Consider the following 18696-nt stretch of genomic DNA (forward strand, 5'->3'; position numbering starts at 1 on the left):
TTTCTAAATGTCATTTTATTACCTTTACAATTGAGTTTTTTAAAAGTTTTTTAAAGTAGGCTCCATGCCTGACATAGGGCTTGAACTCATGACCCCAAGGATCAAGAGTTGCAGGTTCTACCAACTGAGCCAGCCAGATGCCCCCTTTTTTCTTAAAAAAAAAAAAAAAAAAAAAAAAAAATTTTTTTTTAAAGTAGGCTCCATGCTCATTTTGTGCAATTGACTTTTTTTTTTTTCTTTCTTTTTTTTAGTAGACTGCACATTATGGATTCTAACTGGGGGCTTGAACTCACAACTCTGAGATCAAGACCTGAACTGAGATCTAGAGTAGGATGCTTAATTGACTGAGCCACCCTGGCACCCCAATAGTTGACTTTTTTTTTTAATTCAGAAAAATATGCTTCATATTTTATAATGGAATGCAGTATGAAAATAAGGTTAACTTTCAGTGATCTATTAAGTGAGCAGTCAGTAAAAATACTTTTATATATATAGCAATGAAAAAAAGGTTAATATGTGCTCTGTTTAAAGTTAAAAAAATTTTGTATAGAAGGCTTATAGTGAGGAAAATAAGTATCTCCAGAAAGTTTTTGATAATATCTATGGGCTTTTCCGGTAATTACTTCCATTATCTTTAACTAAAATGTTTATACAACTATTTAATTAATTTTTAAAAAAATTTTTATTTATGGGGTGCCTGGGTAGCTCTGTCAGTTGAGTATCTGCCTTCAGCTGGGGTCATGATCCTGGGGTCCTGGGATCAAGCCCTGTGTCAGGCTTCTTGCTCAGTGGGGAGTTGGCTTCTCTCTTTCTCTCTGCCTGCCTGCCTGCCCCCCTGCTTATATGAGAGCCCACTCTCTCCTCTCTCCCCCGCTTTGTACTCTCAAATAAATAAATAAATAAAATATTTTTTAAAAAGTAAATAAAATTTTTATTTATTATTATTTTAGGCAAGCTCTACATCCAACATGGGGCTTGAACATGACCCTGAGATAAGAGGTGCAAGCTCTACTGACTGAGCCAGCCAGGTGCCCCAGTGGTTTCTTTGTTTTAAGTTAGACATTATCATTTAATTTTCTGATTTGGAAGTACAAAGGAATTTTCTGTCATCTAGTTTTGCTGATGAGAAGTCCCATGTCATTTGGATTCTTTTTTTTTTTTTTTTTAAGATTTTTTTTTTTTTAAATTTATTTGAGACAGAGCATGAGCAGGGGGAGAGGGAAAGGGAGAAGCAGAAGCAGCAGACTCTGCTGAACTGGGAGCCTGATGTGGGTTGATTCCAGGATCCTGGGATCATGACCTGAACTGAAGGCCAATGCTTAACCCACTGAGCCACCCAGGCGCCCCTGGATTCAGATGACCTTCTAGCTTCATTCTTATCTCTAAAAGCTTGAACAGTTAATTAAAATTATGCTTAAAAAACACATAAAATTTACCCTCTTAAGTTTTTTCCTGAAAGATTTTATTTATTTATTCATGAGAGAGACAGAGAGAGAGAGAAGCAGGCTCCATACAGGGAGCCTGATGTGGAACTGGATCCTGGAACTCCAGGATTATGCCCTGAGCCAAAGGTAGACGCTCAACCGCTGAGCCACCCAGGAGTCCTGCAAAACAAATTCTATACCCACTAAACAACAACTCCTCTTTATCCTCTCAGTCCTTGGTAACCACAATTCTACTTTTTTGTTTCTATGAATTTGACTAATTTTACATACCTCGTATAAGTGGAATCATACAGTATTTGTCTTTCTTGTGACTGGCTTATTTCACTTACCATGATGTCCTCAGGGTTCATCCATGTTGTAGCCTGTGTCAGAATTTCCTCCCTCCCTACCCACTCCCTTTTTTTCTATTTTAATTCTACTTACTATAGTTAATATAGTGTTATGTTAGTTTCAGGTGTACAATATAGTGACTCAAAAGATTTCCTTTTTAAGGCTGAATAATAATAAGTTATATGTGTATATGCCACATTTTGTGTATCTGTTCATCTGTTCATTGGGCATTTGGGTTGCTTCATCCTCTGAGCTGTTGCGAAATGTTACTGTGAACTTGGGTGTGCAAATATCTCTGAGACTTTGCTTTAATTCTTTTGAATATGTGCCCAGAAGTGGGATTGTAGATCATTTGGTTTTATTTTTACTTTCTGGGGAACTACCACATTGTCACAGAAAGCTTTTAAGAGATTTTAATTTTTGGTCCTATGAAAGTTCACAGTGATCTGTCTGAACATGTGTCCCTCCCCTTACCCCACTTCTCCCCCAGGCAGTGGACTTTGAATCTGATTACTTCTATCTTCCCTCAGCTGTGAGAAATTGTTTTTCTTCTTTATTAGTTTGATAATTTATTCTCTTGTTCTCTGTTCTGAAATAGGTATTTGGTCTGTTGTGGCACTGCCTGGACTGAACCTGTGTGTTGTTCACCTTTTTTTCTTCTTTTGTATTTGTTACACATATAAACCATTGAGCGGAAAAACCATTGAGCGAGGTGTGTGTTTTTGTTTTTTGTTTTTATTGACAGGGGAGTGGTGGGGACAGTCATATATTTATTTAAATCCAAAGGGCAATTTTTCATCCTTATTCCATTTTCTTTCTTTCTTTCTTTCTTTCTTTCTTTCTTTCTTTCTTTCTTTCTTTCTTTCTTTCTTTCTTTCTTTCTTTCTCTTTTTTTTTTAGATTTTATTTATTTATTCATGAGAGACAGAGAGAGAGAGAGGGAGAAGCAGGCTCCATGCAGGGATCCCGATGTGGGACCCGATCCTGGGACTCGATCCCAGGACTCCAGGATCAGGCCCTGGGCTGAAGGTGGATCTAAACCGCTGAGCCACGCCCCCCACCCCAGGCTGCCCCCTTGTTCCATTTTCATAGCACCCTGTTCCTATTTTGTGGAAGCAAGATGCAGTATTTTTTTGGGGGGGGTAGAGAGAGAGAGAGAAAATGAGCGGGGGAAGGACAGAGAGGCAGAAGGAGAGGGAGAGAGAGAATCTTAAGCAAGCTCCATGCCCAGTGTGATCTCACAATGCTGAGATCACGACTTGAACCAAATCAAGAGTCAGACACTCAGATGCTCAACCAACTGCGCCATCCAGGCGCCTCTACAGTGTCTTTTTGAATCTCTGATTCTGATTTCTCATTTAAAAAAATTCTCCTCATTGTTGTAATTCCCATAACAGTGGTATCATCGCAGCTCTTTGCCTTTCATGCTGCTGGGTTTCCTTACATGGTTGATTGTCCTTGACCTATCTGTTCGTGCTGCTTTGTAAATATGCATTTAAAATTTTACATACATTTAAAATTTCTTGAGAAAAGAACACTTTTTTTTGTTTGGGGTAAAAAGTCTGGCAGAAACTTTTCTGGATGTGGACTAGAAGGGGAGGTGGGATTAATGGTTCTCTGTAACTTTCAGTAGCTCCCCCCATTTTCATTTTCGTGTTCTCTCCCATTTTGCTGGGTCCAAGCACCATGCTATGTTTGAGTTCTGAACCTGGCTAGCTGTCTTCTTCCCACTTCTAATTTGCTACTTGCATATTCTGAACTGCTGATTCTTCCATTCTGTTTCATTATTCAATCACCATGCTACCATCTGCTTTACACCTTCCAAAGATTTTTGATATCTCTACCCATTGATGGCATGCCTCTTATGTCCCTCTTCTCCCTCCTAGGTTTTCATTGTTTGTTTCATAGTTAAATATCTTTACTAACATTTTGATGGTGTTTTGGGATGGGTTAGAGATAAACGGGCTACGTTCCTTCTGTCTGGAATGAGAAGATCCTTTATCACATGGGTTAATATATCAATATGAATGATGGTTTTTCATTATAAAAACATTTCACTAGCACCTGGCTGGCTCAGTTGATAGAGCATACAGCACTTGATCTCGGGGTTGTGAGTTTGACCCTATGTTGGGCAGAGTTTATTTTTAAACACAAAAAAATTTCACTGAAGATTATTCTACCCTAGGGCTTTTGTTTGTGTACAGATAGTTTCTTGTTAATAGTCTAGAGAAATTTAAGTATATTGGATTTGGGGAATATATTGACTCTGTAAGTCTTATGTCTTATTTTTCAGCACTTTGAAACTTTTCTCCTCTTGTTCCATATTTTAAAGCTTTCTTTTCTTGTGAAAGTAATTTTAAAGAACTCTCAAAATTTAGTAGGCAGATAAATTTAAATGAGTTGATCTTTTATTTATAAGTGTTAGACCAGGCGTCTGTTAAAACAGAAGTGACATTTATTTTGGCTAAACAGTTTCTGTTCTACATATGTGTTTACATAGCATTTTCACACTCCATAAATTGAACAGAACAAGTACTCATATTTTTGGGTTGACTAAATTTTACTGTAATATTTGTCAAGGAAATGGGTATTAATGACCATTTAATAGTAAAAGAAATTGATGTGGAATTATTGTGTTGAAATGAAATTGTACTGAGACATGAATTTTCATGTCGGTGTATGCAGCTTCTTGAGCAACATGAATGTATTTTTGCCTAAGAATTTGATTCTTGACAAGAGGATCCATGTGCCTATCTCAGGATTTAATGGACATTAATGTCTTGCTGTGTTTGCTTCAAAGTGCTCGCAGAAAGAAAGAAAATATTACCAAATTTATCTAAATATTATCATTCCATCTCTTCTGACTCCTTCCCCCTGGAAGTAACTATTATCCATTTGGTTTTAGTAGTTCAGTAGTTTCAGTTTTTATACTAGTGAGGCATGTTTTTAATACTTTTCTGGACATTCACTCATCTAAACTAATCTATTATTGTTTTGTATAACTTTACATAAATAGCATCACACCGTTTCTTTTCCCAGATAGCGTTGTTTTTGAGATTTATTCATGGCGATACATGTAGATGTAACCCATATTTTTAACTCTGTAGGGTATTACATTGCATCAGTGTCCTCATGTGCTTTTCTTGTGTATAGAATTTCTCTAGGGTGGAGACTCTTCTAACCCGACAATTCCACAGGAAGTTATGAGCATCTTTACTTTGCCAGATATTATTCTGAGATTTCTGATGCCATTGTGGTTCCTGATTCTCTATGTGTGACCTGTTTTTTTTCCCTTTGGGAATTTTCAGGGTTTTTGTCTTCTCAGTGTTTTGAAATTTCAGTTACCCTTTTTTGTTGTTGTTGTTGTGGTTCTGTTTTCATCAGTTTGGCCAGGCACTTTCAGTCTTGATACTTTTGTTTAGTGCTGGGGAACTTTTCTAAACTTTTTTTGATAAATTTCTTTTCTTTGCATTCCTTGTTCTTTCTGGAATATCTATTAGTTGGATGCTATACCCAGTACTGCTCCTAAAACTTTCTTAGTTTTATTCTCTCCTGTTTTGAGAGTGTGTGTGTGTGTGTGTGTGTGTGTGTGTGTTTGTATTTTGGGATGAAAGAGGCACAGAGAATCATATTTCAGGGTCGTTTTTCTAACTTAATTTTTGTAATCTTTTATTAAAAATTGCTGTCCTCATTTTAGGTTCTAAGAGCACTTTTCCCCCTGATTTTTGTTTTGTTGTTTTGTGTGTGTGTGTGTTTTTTATTTTTTACATATATGCTAGTGGCTTTATTTATATATTTATCTTTAAAAAGTATTTATTTAAGTAAGCTCTCTACTCTGTGGGACTCGAACTCACAACCTTGAAATCAAAAGTTGTATGCTTCTGTGAGCCATCTAGATTTAAAAAAAGAAATAGCATCTCGTTCTTGTTTCATTAGTATAATACTCTTATTTCTCTTGACGATTTTTTTCTTTAAAAAAAGATTTTGTTGGGACACCTGGGTGGCTCAGTGGTTGAGCATCTGCCTTTGGCTCAGGGCATGATCCTGGAGACCTGGGATCAAGTCCCACATCGGGCTCCCTGCATGGAGCCTGCTTCTCCTCTCTCTGCCTGTGTCTCTGCCTTTCTCTCTGTGTCTCTCATGAATAAATAAATAAAATCTTAAAAAAAAAAAAAGATTTTGTTTATTTGAAAGGGGGGCATGCACAAGTGGTGGGGGGAGGTGAGCGACAGAGGGAGAAGCAGACCAGGGGCTCTTTCCCAGGACCCTGGAATCATAACATGAGCCAAACGCAGACACTTAATTGAGTGAGTTACCCAGGTGTTCCATTGATTTTATTTTTCCAGCTTTATTGTTCTTTCTGATTACTTTTTGGTTTGTCCTTGTGATTTATTCTGTTTTTCATGTCTGGTAATCTCCAGGTTTCTATTCATGTTTAGCTTTGGAAACCTTGTGTGAATTGGTCAGGGACTATCATTTGGCAGGCCTGCCCATAGGATGACCTGACCATTTGTTGAGTATTCCTGTGTATAAGTAATCTGTAAGTACTTTCTCTGGGACTATTGAATTTCTTCAGAGAGCAGTAGAACTGTTACCTGCCTGAGATGTAAACATGTTTCTGGAAATTAAATTTGGAAAGAAGGCTGAGGGCTTCAGGATTCATAACTTAAATCTCTGGTTTCAGTAAGGTTTCTTGCCCTGGTTCTCAGCTGAATATACTGTCTCTAAATTCAGAGGCTTCGTAGTTCATTTTTTTCAAAGTAAACCTCCAGTGTAGTAGTTTTAATATATGTCTGTAAAGTCTTTTTTTTTTTTTTTTTTTTTTAGATTTTATTTATGAGAGAGAGAGAGAGAGAGAGAGTAGAAGCAGATTCCCCATTGAGCAGGGAGCCCGACACAGGGCTTGATTCCAGGACTGTGAGATTATGATCTGAGCCGAAGGCAGATGCTTCACCAGCTAAGCCATCCAGACACCCCTGTAAATTCTTTTTTAATCTCCCTTTTTGAAAGATGGAGTCTCTGCTCTAAGAGGCGGGGTCTGTATCCCCTCCCTTTGAGTCTGAACGGGCCTTAGTGGTTTGCTTGTAACCATCAGAATGCAGCCCTTGTGACACTCATGAAAGGACATAGAGCTTCTCCTCGTTTCCCGTGGGACATTCCCTCTGGGGAAGGCCAGGTCCCATGTAAGAAGTCTGACTGCCCAGAGATAGTCAAACTGGATAGACCACATACAGGTGCTCCTGGGGCAGTTCCAGCTGAATTCTTACCAGCAGCAACCATCAACTGTCAACCATTAAATGAATTTTCAAAAAAAAAAAAAAAGAATTTTCATTTTAGGTGACCATCTCCCTAGCCAATATCTCTGCAGTGATGTGAAAAATCCCATGTAGGAACTTCTCATTTAAGCCCTTGTGATTAACGAGCCAATACTGATACATTCTTACTAATCAAAACCCATACTTATTTACTCTGGCTTCCTCAGATTGGTTGATTGATTATTTATTTATTTACTTACTTATTTGAGAGAGAGAGAAGGAGAACGCACAGTGAGGGGAGTGGCAGGCTACCAGCTGAGCAGGGAGCCTGTCTCTGGACTTGATCCCAAGACCTTGGATTGTGACTTGAGCCGAAGGCAGATGCTTAACCGACTGAGACACCCAGGTGCCTTCCTCAGATTTTTAAAAAAATGAGGTATAGTTGACATATTATTAGTTTCAGGTGTATAGCATAGTGATTCAACATTTATATACATTACAAAACACCACGATAAGTGTAGTTACTTTCACCATACAGCGTTATTACAATATTATCAATTCCCTATGCTGGTACTTTTCATCTCTTTTATATTTTGAAGGTTTCCATAGTGTTTACCTAATGTCTTTTTTCTGTCCCAGGATACCTTTAGGATATTGCTTTAGGTATTGCTTTATGATTATGTCTCTTGAGGCTGCTCTTGGCTGTGGGAGCTGCTCAGAATTTCCTCTTTTTTTTTTTTTTTTTTAAGTCACCTTGTCACTCTTGAGTACTGGTCAGATGTTTTGCACAATATCTCTATTCGGATTTGTTTAATACTTTTCTAATGATTAGACTGGGTTATGGGGTTTGGGTAGAGACCACAGAGATAAATGCTATTTTCATCATGTCGTATAAAGAGAACATATTGGGAACATGGTTATGATTATTTGACCTTGATGACCTGCCAGAGATAGCATGTGTCACATCTCTCTGCTGTAAAGTTACTTTTTGCCCCCTTTTCATTTTGTGCTCTTTGAAAAGGAAGTCATTATGCCCAGACCACACTGAAAGGGGTGGAAAGTGGTGATTCATCTATTTGAGTGTGAGGTATCTGCATAAATTATTTGGAATTCTTCCGCACTGATGATTTGTTTGTTCTCTCCCAATATTTCTGTCTTTCATTTTTATCAATATGGACTCATGAAGTTTTTATTTTATACTTTGGGTTATAATCCAGTACTACTTTATTTTGTTGCTCTGATTATTCCAGCTTTGCCTATTAAAAAAAGTAATTGTTTGATCTACCATAGCCCAAGAGTGGCAAATTAATTCTATTGTTTCTGCTTCGTTTCCCTTGTTTTACCTGTAGTTTTTATTTAAATATTTTGGTTTGCATTATTTGGTTTATCACTACAGTTAAATTTTCTTTGTGGATTACATTTGTTGTCTTTTTTTTTTTTTTTTTTTTTAAGATTTTAATTATTTGAGAGGGAGAGCAAGCGAGAGAGCAGGAGCAGCAGGGTGAGGAACGTAGGGATAAGCAGGCTCTTCACAGAGCAGGGAGTGAGACATAGGGGCTTAATCCCAGGATCACAACCTAAGCTGAAGGCAGAGGCTTAACCAGCTGAGCCACCCAGGTGCCCTATTGTCTTGTCTTTTATTTTTATTTTTATTTTTATTTTTTCGTATATTTTTATTTTTTAAGATTTTATTTATTCATGAGAGAGACAGAGAGAGGCAGAGGGAGAAGCAGGCTCCCTTTGGGGAGCCTGATGTAGGACTTGATCCCAGGACCCCTGGATCATTCCCTGAGCTGAAGACAGATGCTCAACCACTGAGCCACCCAGGTGTCCCTATTTGTTGTCTTTTATTTTTTTATTTAAAAAAATTTTTTTTTATTATTGGAGTTCAATTTGCCATATTAGTTGTCTTTTAAACTGGATTTTTTTCCCCTTGAATTTGACTTAGGTTACTATTAATTAACACGTTTTTGCATTTGTTGCCCTTGTTTGATCTTTTATCTTCAACCATGTATGGCTCTTTGTTGTGAGTGGATTTTTTAAAGTGTATATAGCTAGAGAAGGAGTTTGTTTTGTGTTCCAGTTTGAGAATTATTTTTTAAATAGGTGAGTTTACATTTATTAATATGACATGTCTTTGTTCTGAATTGTCTTATTTGCTTTCTTCTTTTAAACGGTTGGAAATTTGGGGGCCTGGGTGGCTCAGTTGGTTAAGCGTCTGCTTTTGTCTCAGGTCACGATCCTGGGGTCAAGCCCTACATCGGGCTCCCTGCTCAGTGAGGAGTCTGCTTTTATGTCTCCTCTCTGCTGTGCTCTCTCTAGCTATCTCTAATTATCTCTGTCTCTCTCAAATAAATAAAATATTTAAAAAGAATTAAAAGTAAATGTTTGAAAATTTAAAAGTATTTTACTGTGTTTCTTTTGGGCATGTTTTTTCTTTCTATGACTTAGATATTTTATAATCTCTTTCTCTGATGGTTTGTGTATAATTGTATAATATGCAATTCTATCTTAATGATATCTCTAAGATGTGGAAATTAGTTTACTCCTAATATTTAGTACTTTATCCTCTTGACAGTTGATTTTGATTCTTTACTTCTCTTTAGTGTATATATCTGTCATTTAATAGCTCTAAACAAATGTGACCATCTTTCCCGTGAAAGAAGAAATTCACACATATGCACTACCTTTTACCTTCACTTTTTTCCAGTACCTTCCAGTCTGTTATTATTTATACTTCATTATGATTAATGTATGTCACTAATTATCCTGTAGTCATTTCTCATTTAGCTTTCAATATTTTTTTTACAAGAAAGGGCCTTGGGAGAATGAAATTGAGGGAAACTTTTCCTCTGCCCTTTATATTCATGGGTTGGGAGTTTGTGAATTAAATGATACTATATAGAGTAACAAGAGAAAAGACAAAGTTTATATACTTGGGAGGTTTAAACAAATGGTTAGAATTTAGAGTTCAGAATTTAGAGTTCTGAGAACGAGAAGGGGAAGGAGAGAAAGGGCTCTCATGGAAAAAACAGGACATTTAGGAAAGACAAATTAGGTCTTTAGGAGAATAGATGAGAGGTATGACAATGTTTGATTTCTCATTCCAGTGCCAACTCCCTTTTGCAGGTGATAGGAGTAAATCTCTCATTATTGGAAGCCTCCTTTGAAGGGGGATTTTTGGTCCTGATCAGTGCTTTTGGAGGACTCTGCTTTTTAGGCAGAGAAGGGGTGTGGATTTGAGATAAAGCCTTTCAAAGCATCTGTTGATTTTCAAATGTCTTCAGTGCAAAAATAATTTTTATGCTACTGTGATATAATTTACATCCCTTTACATGTTTGAAAGAATAAGTGTAGTCAGAGATAAAACGCTTGCATCGTGCTTTGCTTCCTTGAAGTCTTTACCATTGTTTCAGTTCCTTCTGCATTGTGCTTTGAAGACTGCGAACACCCTGATTTTTTGTCTACTCTCCTGCTTTAAGTGGCTTTATTTAAGAGTGAGTAGGGGACTGAAGGATTGAATTCCCATGGGATTCTCTATTGCCTTTAAAATTGAATGGCTTGAACATACTGTGTTAAACCCCAAGCTAAACTGTAAATATGTTGCCCCAAGTCCTTAGTATATATAGTATTTCGTCCTGTAGATGAGGGTTTATTAGCCTCAGTACTGTTGACATTTGAACCATTAATTCTTTGCTTCCAGGGTGTTGTGTGCATTGTAGGATGTTTTACAGCTGCTTGGCCTCTACTAACAAGATGCCAGTATCCGCCCCCCCCCCCCATGCCACTTGTGACAATCAAAAATGTCTCTATATTTACCAAATGTTCTGGGAGCCAAAATCTTCCTTGGTTGAGAACAACTGCTTATAGATTTGGCCCATTCCTCTATTGTTAAGAAATGTAGGTTATTCTTATTTTTAAATAACACTGTAACGAACATCATTATGCACAAAGATTTTCTCTTTTGATGTTATGGTGAATTAGTGATTTTCAAATATAGAACAATTTTTTTCAAAGATTTTATTTATTTATTCATGAGAGACAGAGAGAGAGAGAGGCAGAGGGAGAAGCAGGCTCCATGCAGGGAGCCTGACGCGGGACTCGATCCCGGGTCTCCAGGATCACGCCCTGGGCCGAAGTCAGGTGCCCAACCACTGAGCCACCCAGGGATCCCTAGAACAATTTTTTTTTTAAAGATTTTATTTTTAAGTAAGCTCTACATACAACGTGGGGTTCAAACTCCCAACCCTGAGATCAAATCACATGCTGTACACTGAGTCAGCCAGACACCTCGTAACCATTTTTCTATTCCTGTTTTGTTATAGGGGACGTATTTTTGATACGCCAATAGATTCTATTAATATTTTTAATCTTTTAAAATAGTAATATATTTATGTACAATTTGTGTTGTTTTTTAAAGATAACTTCTCAGAAATGGAATTACTGTCAGATTTTTCAGTTACTACATAATCTTGATATTTTTAGGATACATTTCTAAGCCACTCTATCATGATTGGCAAAGTCACAGGTGGAGAGATTTTCCAGAGCCAGTTTATAATCCTTGTTTTATCCAGCACTTTGGTTGGTGTGAGGTGTTCTACTTAACTGAGGCTTACCTATTAATTTTTTTTATTTATTATTTTTTTTCCTATTAATTTTTTAAATAAACTTTTAATTTTGAAATAATTTTAGATTTACAGAAAAATAACAAAGATAGTACGGAGAATTCCTGCATACCCCTTGATCACTTTTCTTTAATGTTAATTTTTTCTCTATGGTGTATTTGTCTAAATTAGGAAACAAAATGTTGGTACTGTTCTGTTCACTATATTCCAGACTTTGAGTTTCGCCAGTTTTTCTAGCAATTCTCTTTTTCTGTGCCAGGAACCCTTTTGAGTACCACATTATATTAAATACCATTGCCTTTTGAGTCCTCAAACATTTATGTATGTTTATTTTTTATTTTTTAAAAAGAAGACAAGTTTACATGCATTAACCACTGGAGCCTTGAGTTTAAGGATGCAAACTCTAAGCCATTCTGCTGTGGTGTGAATTCAGCCTTGCCCTTTAAGTTTCATTGTCTGGTTACCTGAGGCATCTCAGCTCTTTCTTTTCTTTTCTTTCTTTCTCTTTCTTTCTCTTTCTCTTTTTCCTTCCTTCCTTCCTTCCTTCCTTCCTTCCTTCCTTCCTTCCTTCCTTCCTTCGATTTTATTTTTTTATTCATGAAAGAGACATAGGCAGAGGGAGAAGCAGGCTCCATGCAAGGAGACCATTGTGGGACTTGATCCCAGAACCCTGGGATCACGCCCTGAGCCAAAGGCAGATGTTCAACCACTGGGCCACACAGGCATCCCATCTCAGTTTTTTCAATTGTAAAATAAGAACATTAATAACATCATCTTTACTAAATTGTTTGATTAAATGACACAGTGCATATCCATCTCTTCATATAAAGTCTGGGATATAGACCTCACAAAAAATAGTAAGTTTGTTATTATTGCTGTTTACATTACTTTTAGTCAAAAGAACCAACATGCTAGTCTTCAGAAATCCTTGGGAAAAATTGTGTCCATGGGCCTGAGGCATCCCTGACACCACTTTATCCTTTTGATAGGAAGCAGATGGGATTGACAGATTGTGCTGCTCCTATGGAAGGTTTGCCAATGTCCATGTACCCTTTCTACGAAATAGTGTGCCAGCTGTAGGAAGGAGGGGGGGAATTTTGCAGTGTCTGAATATCTGTGGTTGAAATTTTATAATTTCAACTGTGTCTAAAGATTTTTGGTTGAAGTCTCTTTGAGAATTGTTGCTTTTCAGATACTTGTTTTTCTAAAGGGTAGAATGTTTATGAAGCATTTAAAACAGGGCCTGCAACAGAATGAGCACTGTGTAAGTATTTGCTTATTCCTTAGTGCCTAAAATCCGATAAAAGCATTTTATGATTACTTGTTGTAATGAGTCTCTGGAGCAAAAATTAATTGAAATAGTAAGAGGTGAGAGGACCATTAACCCGCTCAGATTAGTCACCTGGTTGTCCCTGAAGGGGCCTGGTTTCTGACCAAACCTCTTTGCAGTCTGCCCCCTCGGGCTGTTGAGACAGCTAAAGCTCCCTACCTTTGGCCTAGGGCTGATAGAAGTGTGAATAGTTTCTGGCATTTGTAATTATGAGGGAATAAAGGAAGAATGAAATTGTTTTGGCAGGGTTTTCTCTACATGCCCTGCAATTTAAATTTTGATACAATCACTGGTATCTGAGTATGGCTATTGAGGAAGAAGTGAAGTGATCTTAATTTTGGGAGAACTTAGATGACATTAAATTAGCTTTTAAAAATTTGGTTATGGAAAATTTCAGACATACATAAAGATAGAAATAATATATATTGAGCCCTCATGTACCTCTCTACTTGAATAGTATTGACATTAAGAGCTTATTTATTTATTTATTTATTTATTTATTTATTTATTTATTTATGGTAGATACAGAGAGAGAGAGAGGCAGAGACACGGGAGGAGGGAGAAGTAGGCTCCATGCCGGGAGCCCGACGTGGGACTGGATTCCAGGATTGCGCCCTGGGCCAAAGGCAGGCGCTAAACTGCTGAGCCACCCAGGGATTCCCTGAGAGTTTTTGTTTTTGTTTTTGTTTTTTTTTGAAGAATTTATTTATTTAAGAGATTGTGTGAGAGAGAGAAAGCACAAACAAGGGGGAAGGGTAGAAGGAGAAGCAGACTCCCTGCTGAGCAGGGAGCCTGATGCAGAACTCGATCCCAGGACCCTGGGATCATGACCCAAGCCAAAGGCAGACACTTAACTGACAGAGCCACCATGCACACCCAGGAGAGTATTTTTAAATTGTGGTGATCACTTGGGACATCTGGGTGGCTCAGCGGTTGAGTGTCTGCCTTAGGCTCATGTCCTGACCCCAGTTCTAGGATCAAGTTCGGCATCGGGCTCCCTGCAAGGAGCCTGCTTCTCCCTCTGAATGTGTCTCTGTGTCTCATGAATAAATAAATAAAATCTTAAAAAAAAAGTTGTGGTGATCCCTCATAATATTATCCAATCTAATAGCAACCTTTTTTTTTTAAGATTTACTTAGAGAGGGAGAAGAGAGCAGGAGTGGGAGGGGCAGAGGGAGAGGGAGAATCCTCAAGCAGATTGAGTGCTGAGGATGGAACCTGATGTGGGACCCAATCTCACAACCCAGAGTTCAAGACGGGAGACAAAATCAAGAGTCAGACACTTAACTGATAGAGCCACCCAGGTGCCCTAGTAGCAACCATTTTAAGTTTTGTTTATTTTATATGTACAGATTTTACATTATTAAACAAGAGAACAAATACTTTTACTTTCCTGTTTATTTTTTTGTAAGTAGTCTCAATGATAATTATCTTAGTGGGGAATCATAATTTCTATTTTATATTCCTCAATTCTTTCACCTTCTGTATTTGCTCTTTCCATAGTCTATTCTGATTTTAGCTTGGAAAGGGCACTGACATTTTTATGTTGCAGTTTACACCAAGATGATGATTCATCTTGGTTTCCATATATTTATAAATAGTTGAAACCTTCAAATATAGAGGTGCCTTTTTAAAAAAATCCCTTGTGTGTGTAGGGGTGGGTGGGAGTGCATTTAAACTGAAGTTTCCAGTTTTTTTTAACTTGATGACATCCTTTCTTTTAGTATCTCTAATAATTAACACAATCTTTTAAAAAATGTCTTAATGTTAACTACACACTTTTCTTCCATCCATTGATTCTAGATCTGCCCTCTGGAACCAAGTGTCAAGTCTTTTCCTCTTTTGCAAGGATTCACCACCAGCCCTGTTAGTACTTAGTACCTACTCTCTAGTCTAAGCAATATCAGCTACTTCAAATGTTCTTCATATGTTCTTCAACTGTCTTTTGAGCTATTCTCATTTTTCTCCTTAGGACATACTTGTATTTTGTCAGGGTCCCTCGTAAAACATGGCTCTTAGTGAATGCAGTGCTTTATGTATTTGGCAAGTCAGTATTGAACCTTATGTTAATCTACACTGTTGTGTTCATATTTCCTAGGTTTAATGAGCTTGAGTTGTGAACTGTGGCTTAGCCATTTTCAGTTGCAGGACACCTCCCATAACTGAGCATCCTCCGGCACTGCTTCATTTGGTGCTCACTTGCCCATTCATTCATTCCACAAATATTTGATGGGGTGCTTTTAGTCATTTTGACAGTGAATAAGACCGTTTCTCCACTTCTGGAACTTACATTCTTGTTGGGATAAAAAGATAAAGAATTTAATAAAAAACAATTTCAGCAACTATGAGTAAAGTAAAACCGTAAAATGAGCCATGATGGTGTTTGGAGAATACTTTAGATTTTGTGGTCGGGGAAGGTCTCTCTGAGTGGACATATGGGCTTAGATCTAAATGTCAAAAAGGAGTTAGCCATGCTGCTGGGGGTGTAGAGTTAAGGGTGATTCCAAGAAGAGAAAACAGTAAAAACAAAAGTCCAGAGATGGGGAACAAGTGTGACGTAGTGAGGGTATAGAAAAGGCCACTGTGGCTAGTGAGCAGTAAGTGATGATGGAAGAGTTACAGGAAATAAGGCCAAAGATCTAAACAGGGGTCAGATCGTAGAGTGCTGTACTGAGGTTGGATTTTCTTCTAAGTTCGTGGGAGTCAGGAGTGACATGATTTCATTACATTTAAGAAAGATCACCCTAGAGAGTGAATTATAGGGGGGCAAAAGTGGAACCACTAATTAAGAGGTTATTGTAGTAGTCCAGGCAAAGGATGATGATGACTTTAGCTTGGCTGGTACAACTACAGATGGGGAGATATGGGCTAATTTGGGCTATATTTGGAGATAGAATTGATAGGATTTGTTAATGATTCAAAATTGTGCGAGAGAAAGCAGAATCAAGGCTCTGATCTATAGATATTTTTGTTCCTGTGAAGAAACAGATTTGTTGCAACTCAGGACAAACCTGGTGTACTTTTAATATTGCCGCCTGTGTTGTATTTTGGTGGTGATTAAGAGCATGGACTCTGGACAGACAGCCTGGGATGTAATTTGGACAACCTAGGTTCCTTACCTTGGACATATTACTCAGCCATTCTGTGACTCAGTGCCCTCCTCCATAAAATAAGGACTGTAATGTCTACCTCATAAGGTTGTTGCAGAGAATAAATGAATTGAATGATATAGATGAAGTTAATATAAAGGTCAGTACCTGGTCATGTTATAGAGCCTATATAAAAGTGAGCTTTTATTATTTTAGCGGTTTTGCAAGGGTATTTTTAAGAGTACATAACGTTAGCCATATGCTAAGTGTATACACTAATCCCTATAAAGGATCCAATTCTACTCTTTAATTGTATCTTTGTATTTTTTGTTTTCCCTCAAGGGTATGATCTGTAAATTTCTTGCTTTCTGCCATTATGAAAATTTGGAAAAATTATTATTTTTTTAAATTTTTTTTTAAGATTTATTTATTCATGAGAGGCAGAGAGAGAGAGAGGCAGAGACACAGGCAGAGGGAGAAGCAGGCTCCATGCTGAGAACCTGACGTGCGACTTGATCCCAGGTCTCCAGGATCACACACACCCTGGGCCTAAGGCAGTGCTAAACCGCTGTGCCACCTGGGCTGCCCTGGAAAAATTATTTTGTGTTTTCCTGTAGCCCTATGTTGCAAGCTAAAATCTGCATTAGTAATGCATTTGTTTCAAATACTTTTAGGATATGCTTATACTGCAGTCTTAGACCAAAGAAATGTCTTCAAAGAGTTACCAGAAATACTGGATTTTTGCTAAGATGCCTTATAGTATAGCTTTTTTTTTTTTTTAAGATTTTATTTATTTATTCATGAGAGATGGGGGCGAGGCAGAAATACAGGCAGAGGGAGAAGCAGGCTCCATGCAGGGAGCCTGATGTGGGACTTGATCCCGGGACTCCAGGATCATGCCCTGGGCCAAAGGCAGGCACTAAACCGCTGAGCCACCCAGGGATCCCCAGTATAGCTTTTATATTCATGGTGTCTGATGAAGTATATGTTAATTTTATATCTATAAAATTATAAAATGTTCTATGAGAATTTTGTTTTCATCTGGTCTCTTACAGAAGCGCAGTTCGTTTAGGTAGAGTTTGATACTTGTACTTACAAGTAGCAGCACTAAATATTTACTCTTGTTCTAAAGTCTTTCAAGAAAAGGATTTTTCCCTTAGTTACCATGGTATATGCATTTCTCTATGAATTTATGATATACTTTACCATAGCTTGATGTTATCTTCTAGACACTGTTACACCTCAGTTTTCATCATGCATTGAGTGTAGAATTTATGCTTTTTTATTTATGTTCTTTTTAATAGTAGGACTCACCAATGAGTTTACTTCTCCAAGGAAATGATGTAATGAACAGGATATATCTGCTGGGTCTTAATGGCTCACTCTGTCAGTGTAGGTAGGTGATTGTTTCCGATTTGTTTGCAGAGAAAAAAAACCTTTGGGTATCAGTATATTGATATTTCTAATGGTTTAGATTATTATGAATTAGAGCTTTTGATTGCTAAAAAAGATTTGCTGTAAAGAAATTTTCCTTGTTGAAATAACATCTATTTAATGGCATTAAATTCATGTCATTTAATTTTATTACATTTATATATTTTAAAATGGAAAGGGTACAACATAGTATATAACAGTGTCTCTTTCACTCCTGTCTTCCGACTGCTTGATTTCTCTTTTCTTCTGCATGGTTTCCAGTTCTGTGTACACTTTCAGGAAATGAATGAATACACACATGTGCATGTGTGTATATTTCTTTTAAAAGAATTGTAGGACATTTTTTTCAACATACTTTATCATTCAGTGTGTATCATGATTCATCCTATGATCGATATCCAAATGAATGATACTAAGATTGTTTCATGTATTTTATTTTTGCTTCCAGTGCTACGGTGAATAGTCAGTTTTGTACATGTAGGAATAAACTTGTAGGTAAATTTTTAGAATTTGGTTGAAGAGTATGTGCAACTGTAATTTCTGATCAATTTTTTAAAATTGCCATCCACTGAGGTTGTAGCAATTTATCGGTATCAGCAATGTAAATATGTTTCTGCACGATCTTGTCAAGAGAATGATGATGATCAAATCTTTGGTCTTTGACAATCTGATACATGAAAAACATCTCAGTATAGTCTTATTTTAGTTTCTCTTATGAATGTGAGGTTGCGCTTAGTTTAAGATCCATTTGTGGAGTGGTTTTGTTCCATTTTTCAATCAGTGTTGGTCATTTTCTTACTGATTTATGGGACTTTAAAAAATTAAATTGACATACAGTGTTACTAGTTTCAGGTGCCTAACACCTGAATTCAACAGTTGATTAATTCAACAGTTCTATTACTCAATGCTCACCACAATAAGTATAGTCACTATCTGTGACCATACAACATAATATTACAATATTACTGTATTCCGTATGCTGTACTTTAAAGTCCATGCCTTATTTATTTTATAACTGGAAGTTTGTACCTATAATCCTCTTTATGGGTTTTGCCCATCCTTCCACCCACCACCCCTCTGGCAACCACCATTTTGTTCTCTGTATTTAAGTCTGCTGTTTTGTATAAATGAAATAACGTGGTGTTTGTCTTTCTCAGATTTATTTCATTTAGTGCCTCTAGGTCTATC

General features: G+C 37.2%; 1 protein-coding gene across 8 annotated transcripts in view; it reads left to right on the top strand.

Annotated features, from left to right (window-relative positions):
• Positions 1 to 18696, top strand: part of PPM1B (protein phosphatase, Mg2+/Mn2+ dependent 1B) — an 88614-nt gene that overhangs the window by 21492 nt on the left and 48426 nt on the right. For 2 of the 8 annotated variants that reach the window (XM_025465491.3, XM_035695919.2), the window contains exon 1: positions 10007 to 10111. The exons of 4 other annotated variants lie outside the window; for them this stretch is intronic. In XM_025465491.3, coding sequence (XP_025321276.1) covers positions 10105 to 10111 — 7 coding nt within the window. In that variant the 5' untranslated portion in view covers positions 10007 to 10104. Of the gene's footprint in view, positions 1 to 10006; positions 10112 to 18696 lie in introns of those variants that run through there. 2 more of the 8 variants (XM_035695920.2, XM_035695921.2) reach the window with 1 other exon arrangement.

Source organism: Canis lupus, chromosome 10 (genome assembly GCF_003254725.2).
Source record: "Canis lupus dingo isolate Sandy chromosome 10, ASM325472v2, whole genome shotgun sequence".
Classification (NCBI taxonomy): Eukaryota; Metazoa; Chordata; class Mammalia; order Carnivora; family Canidae; genus Canis; species Canis lupus.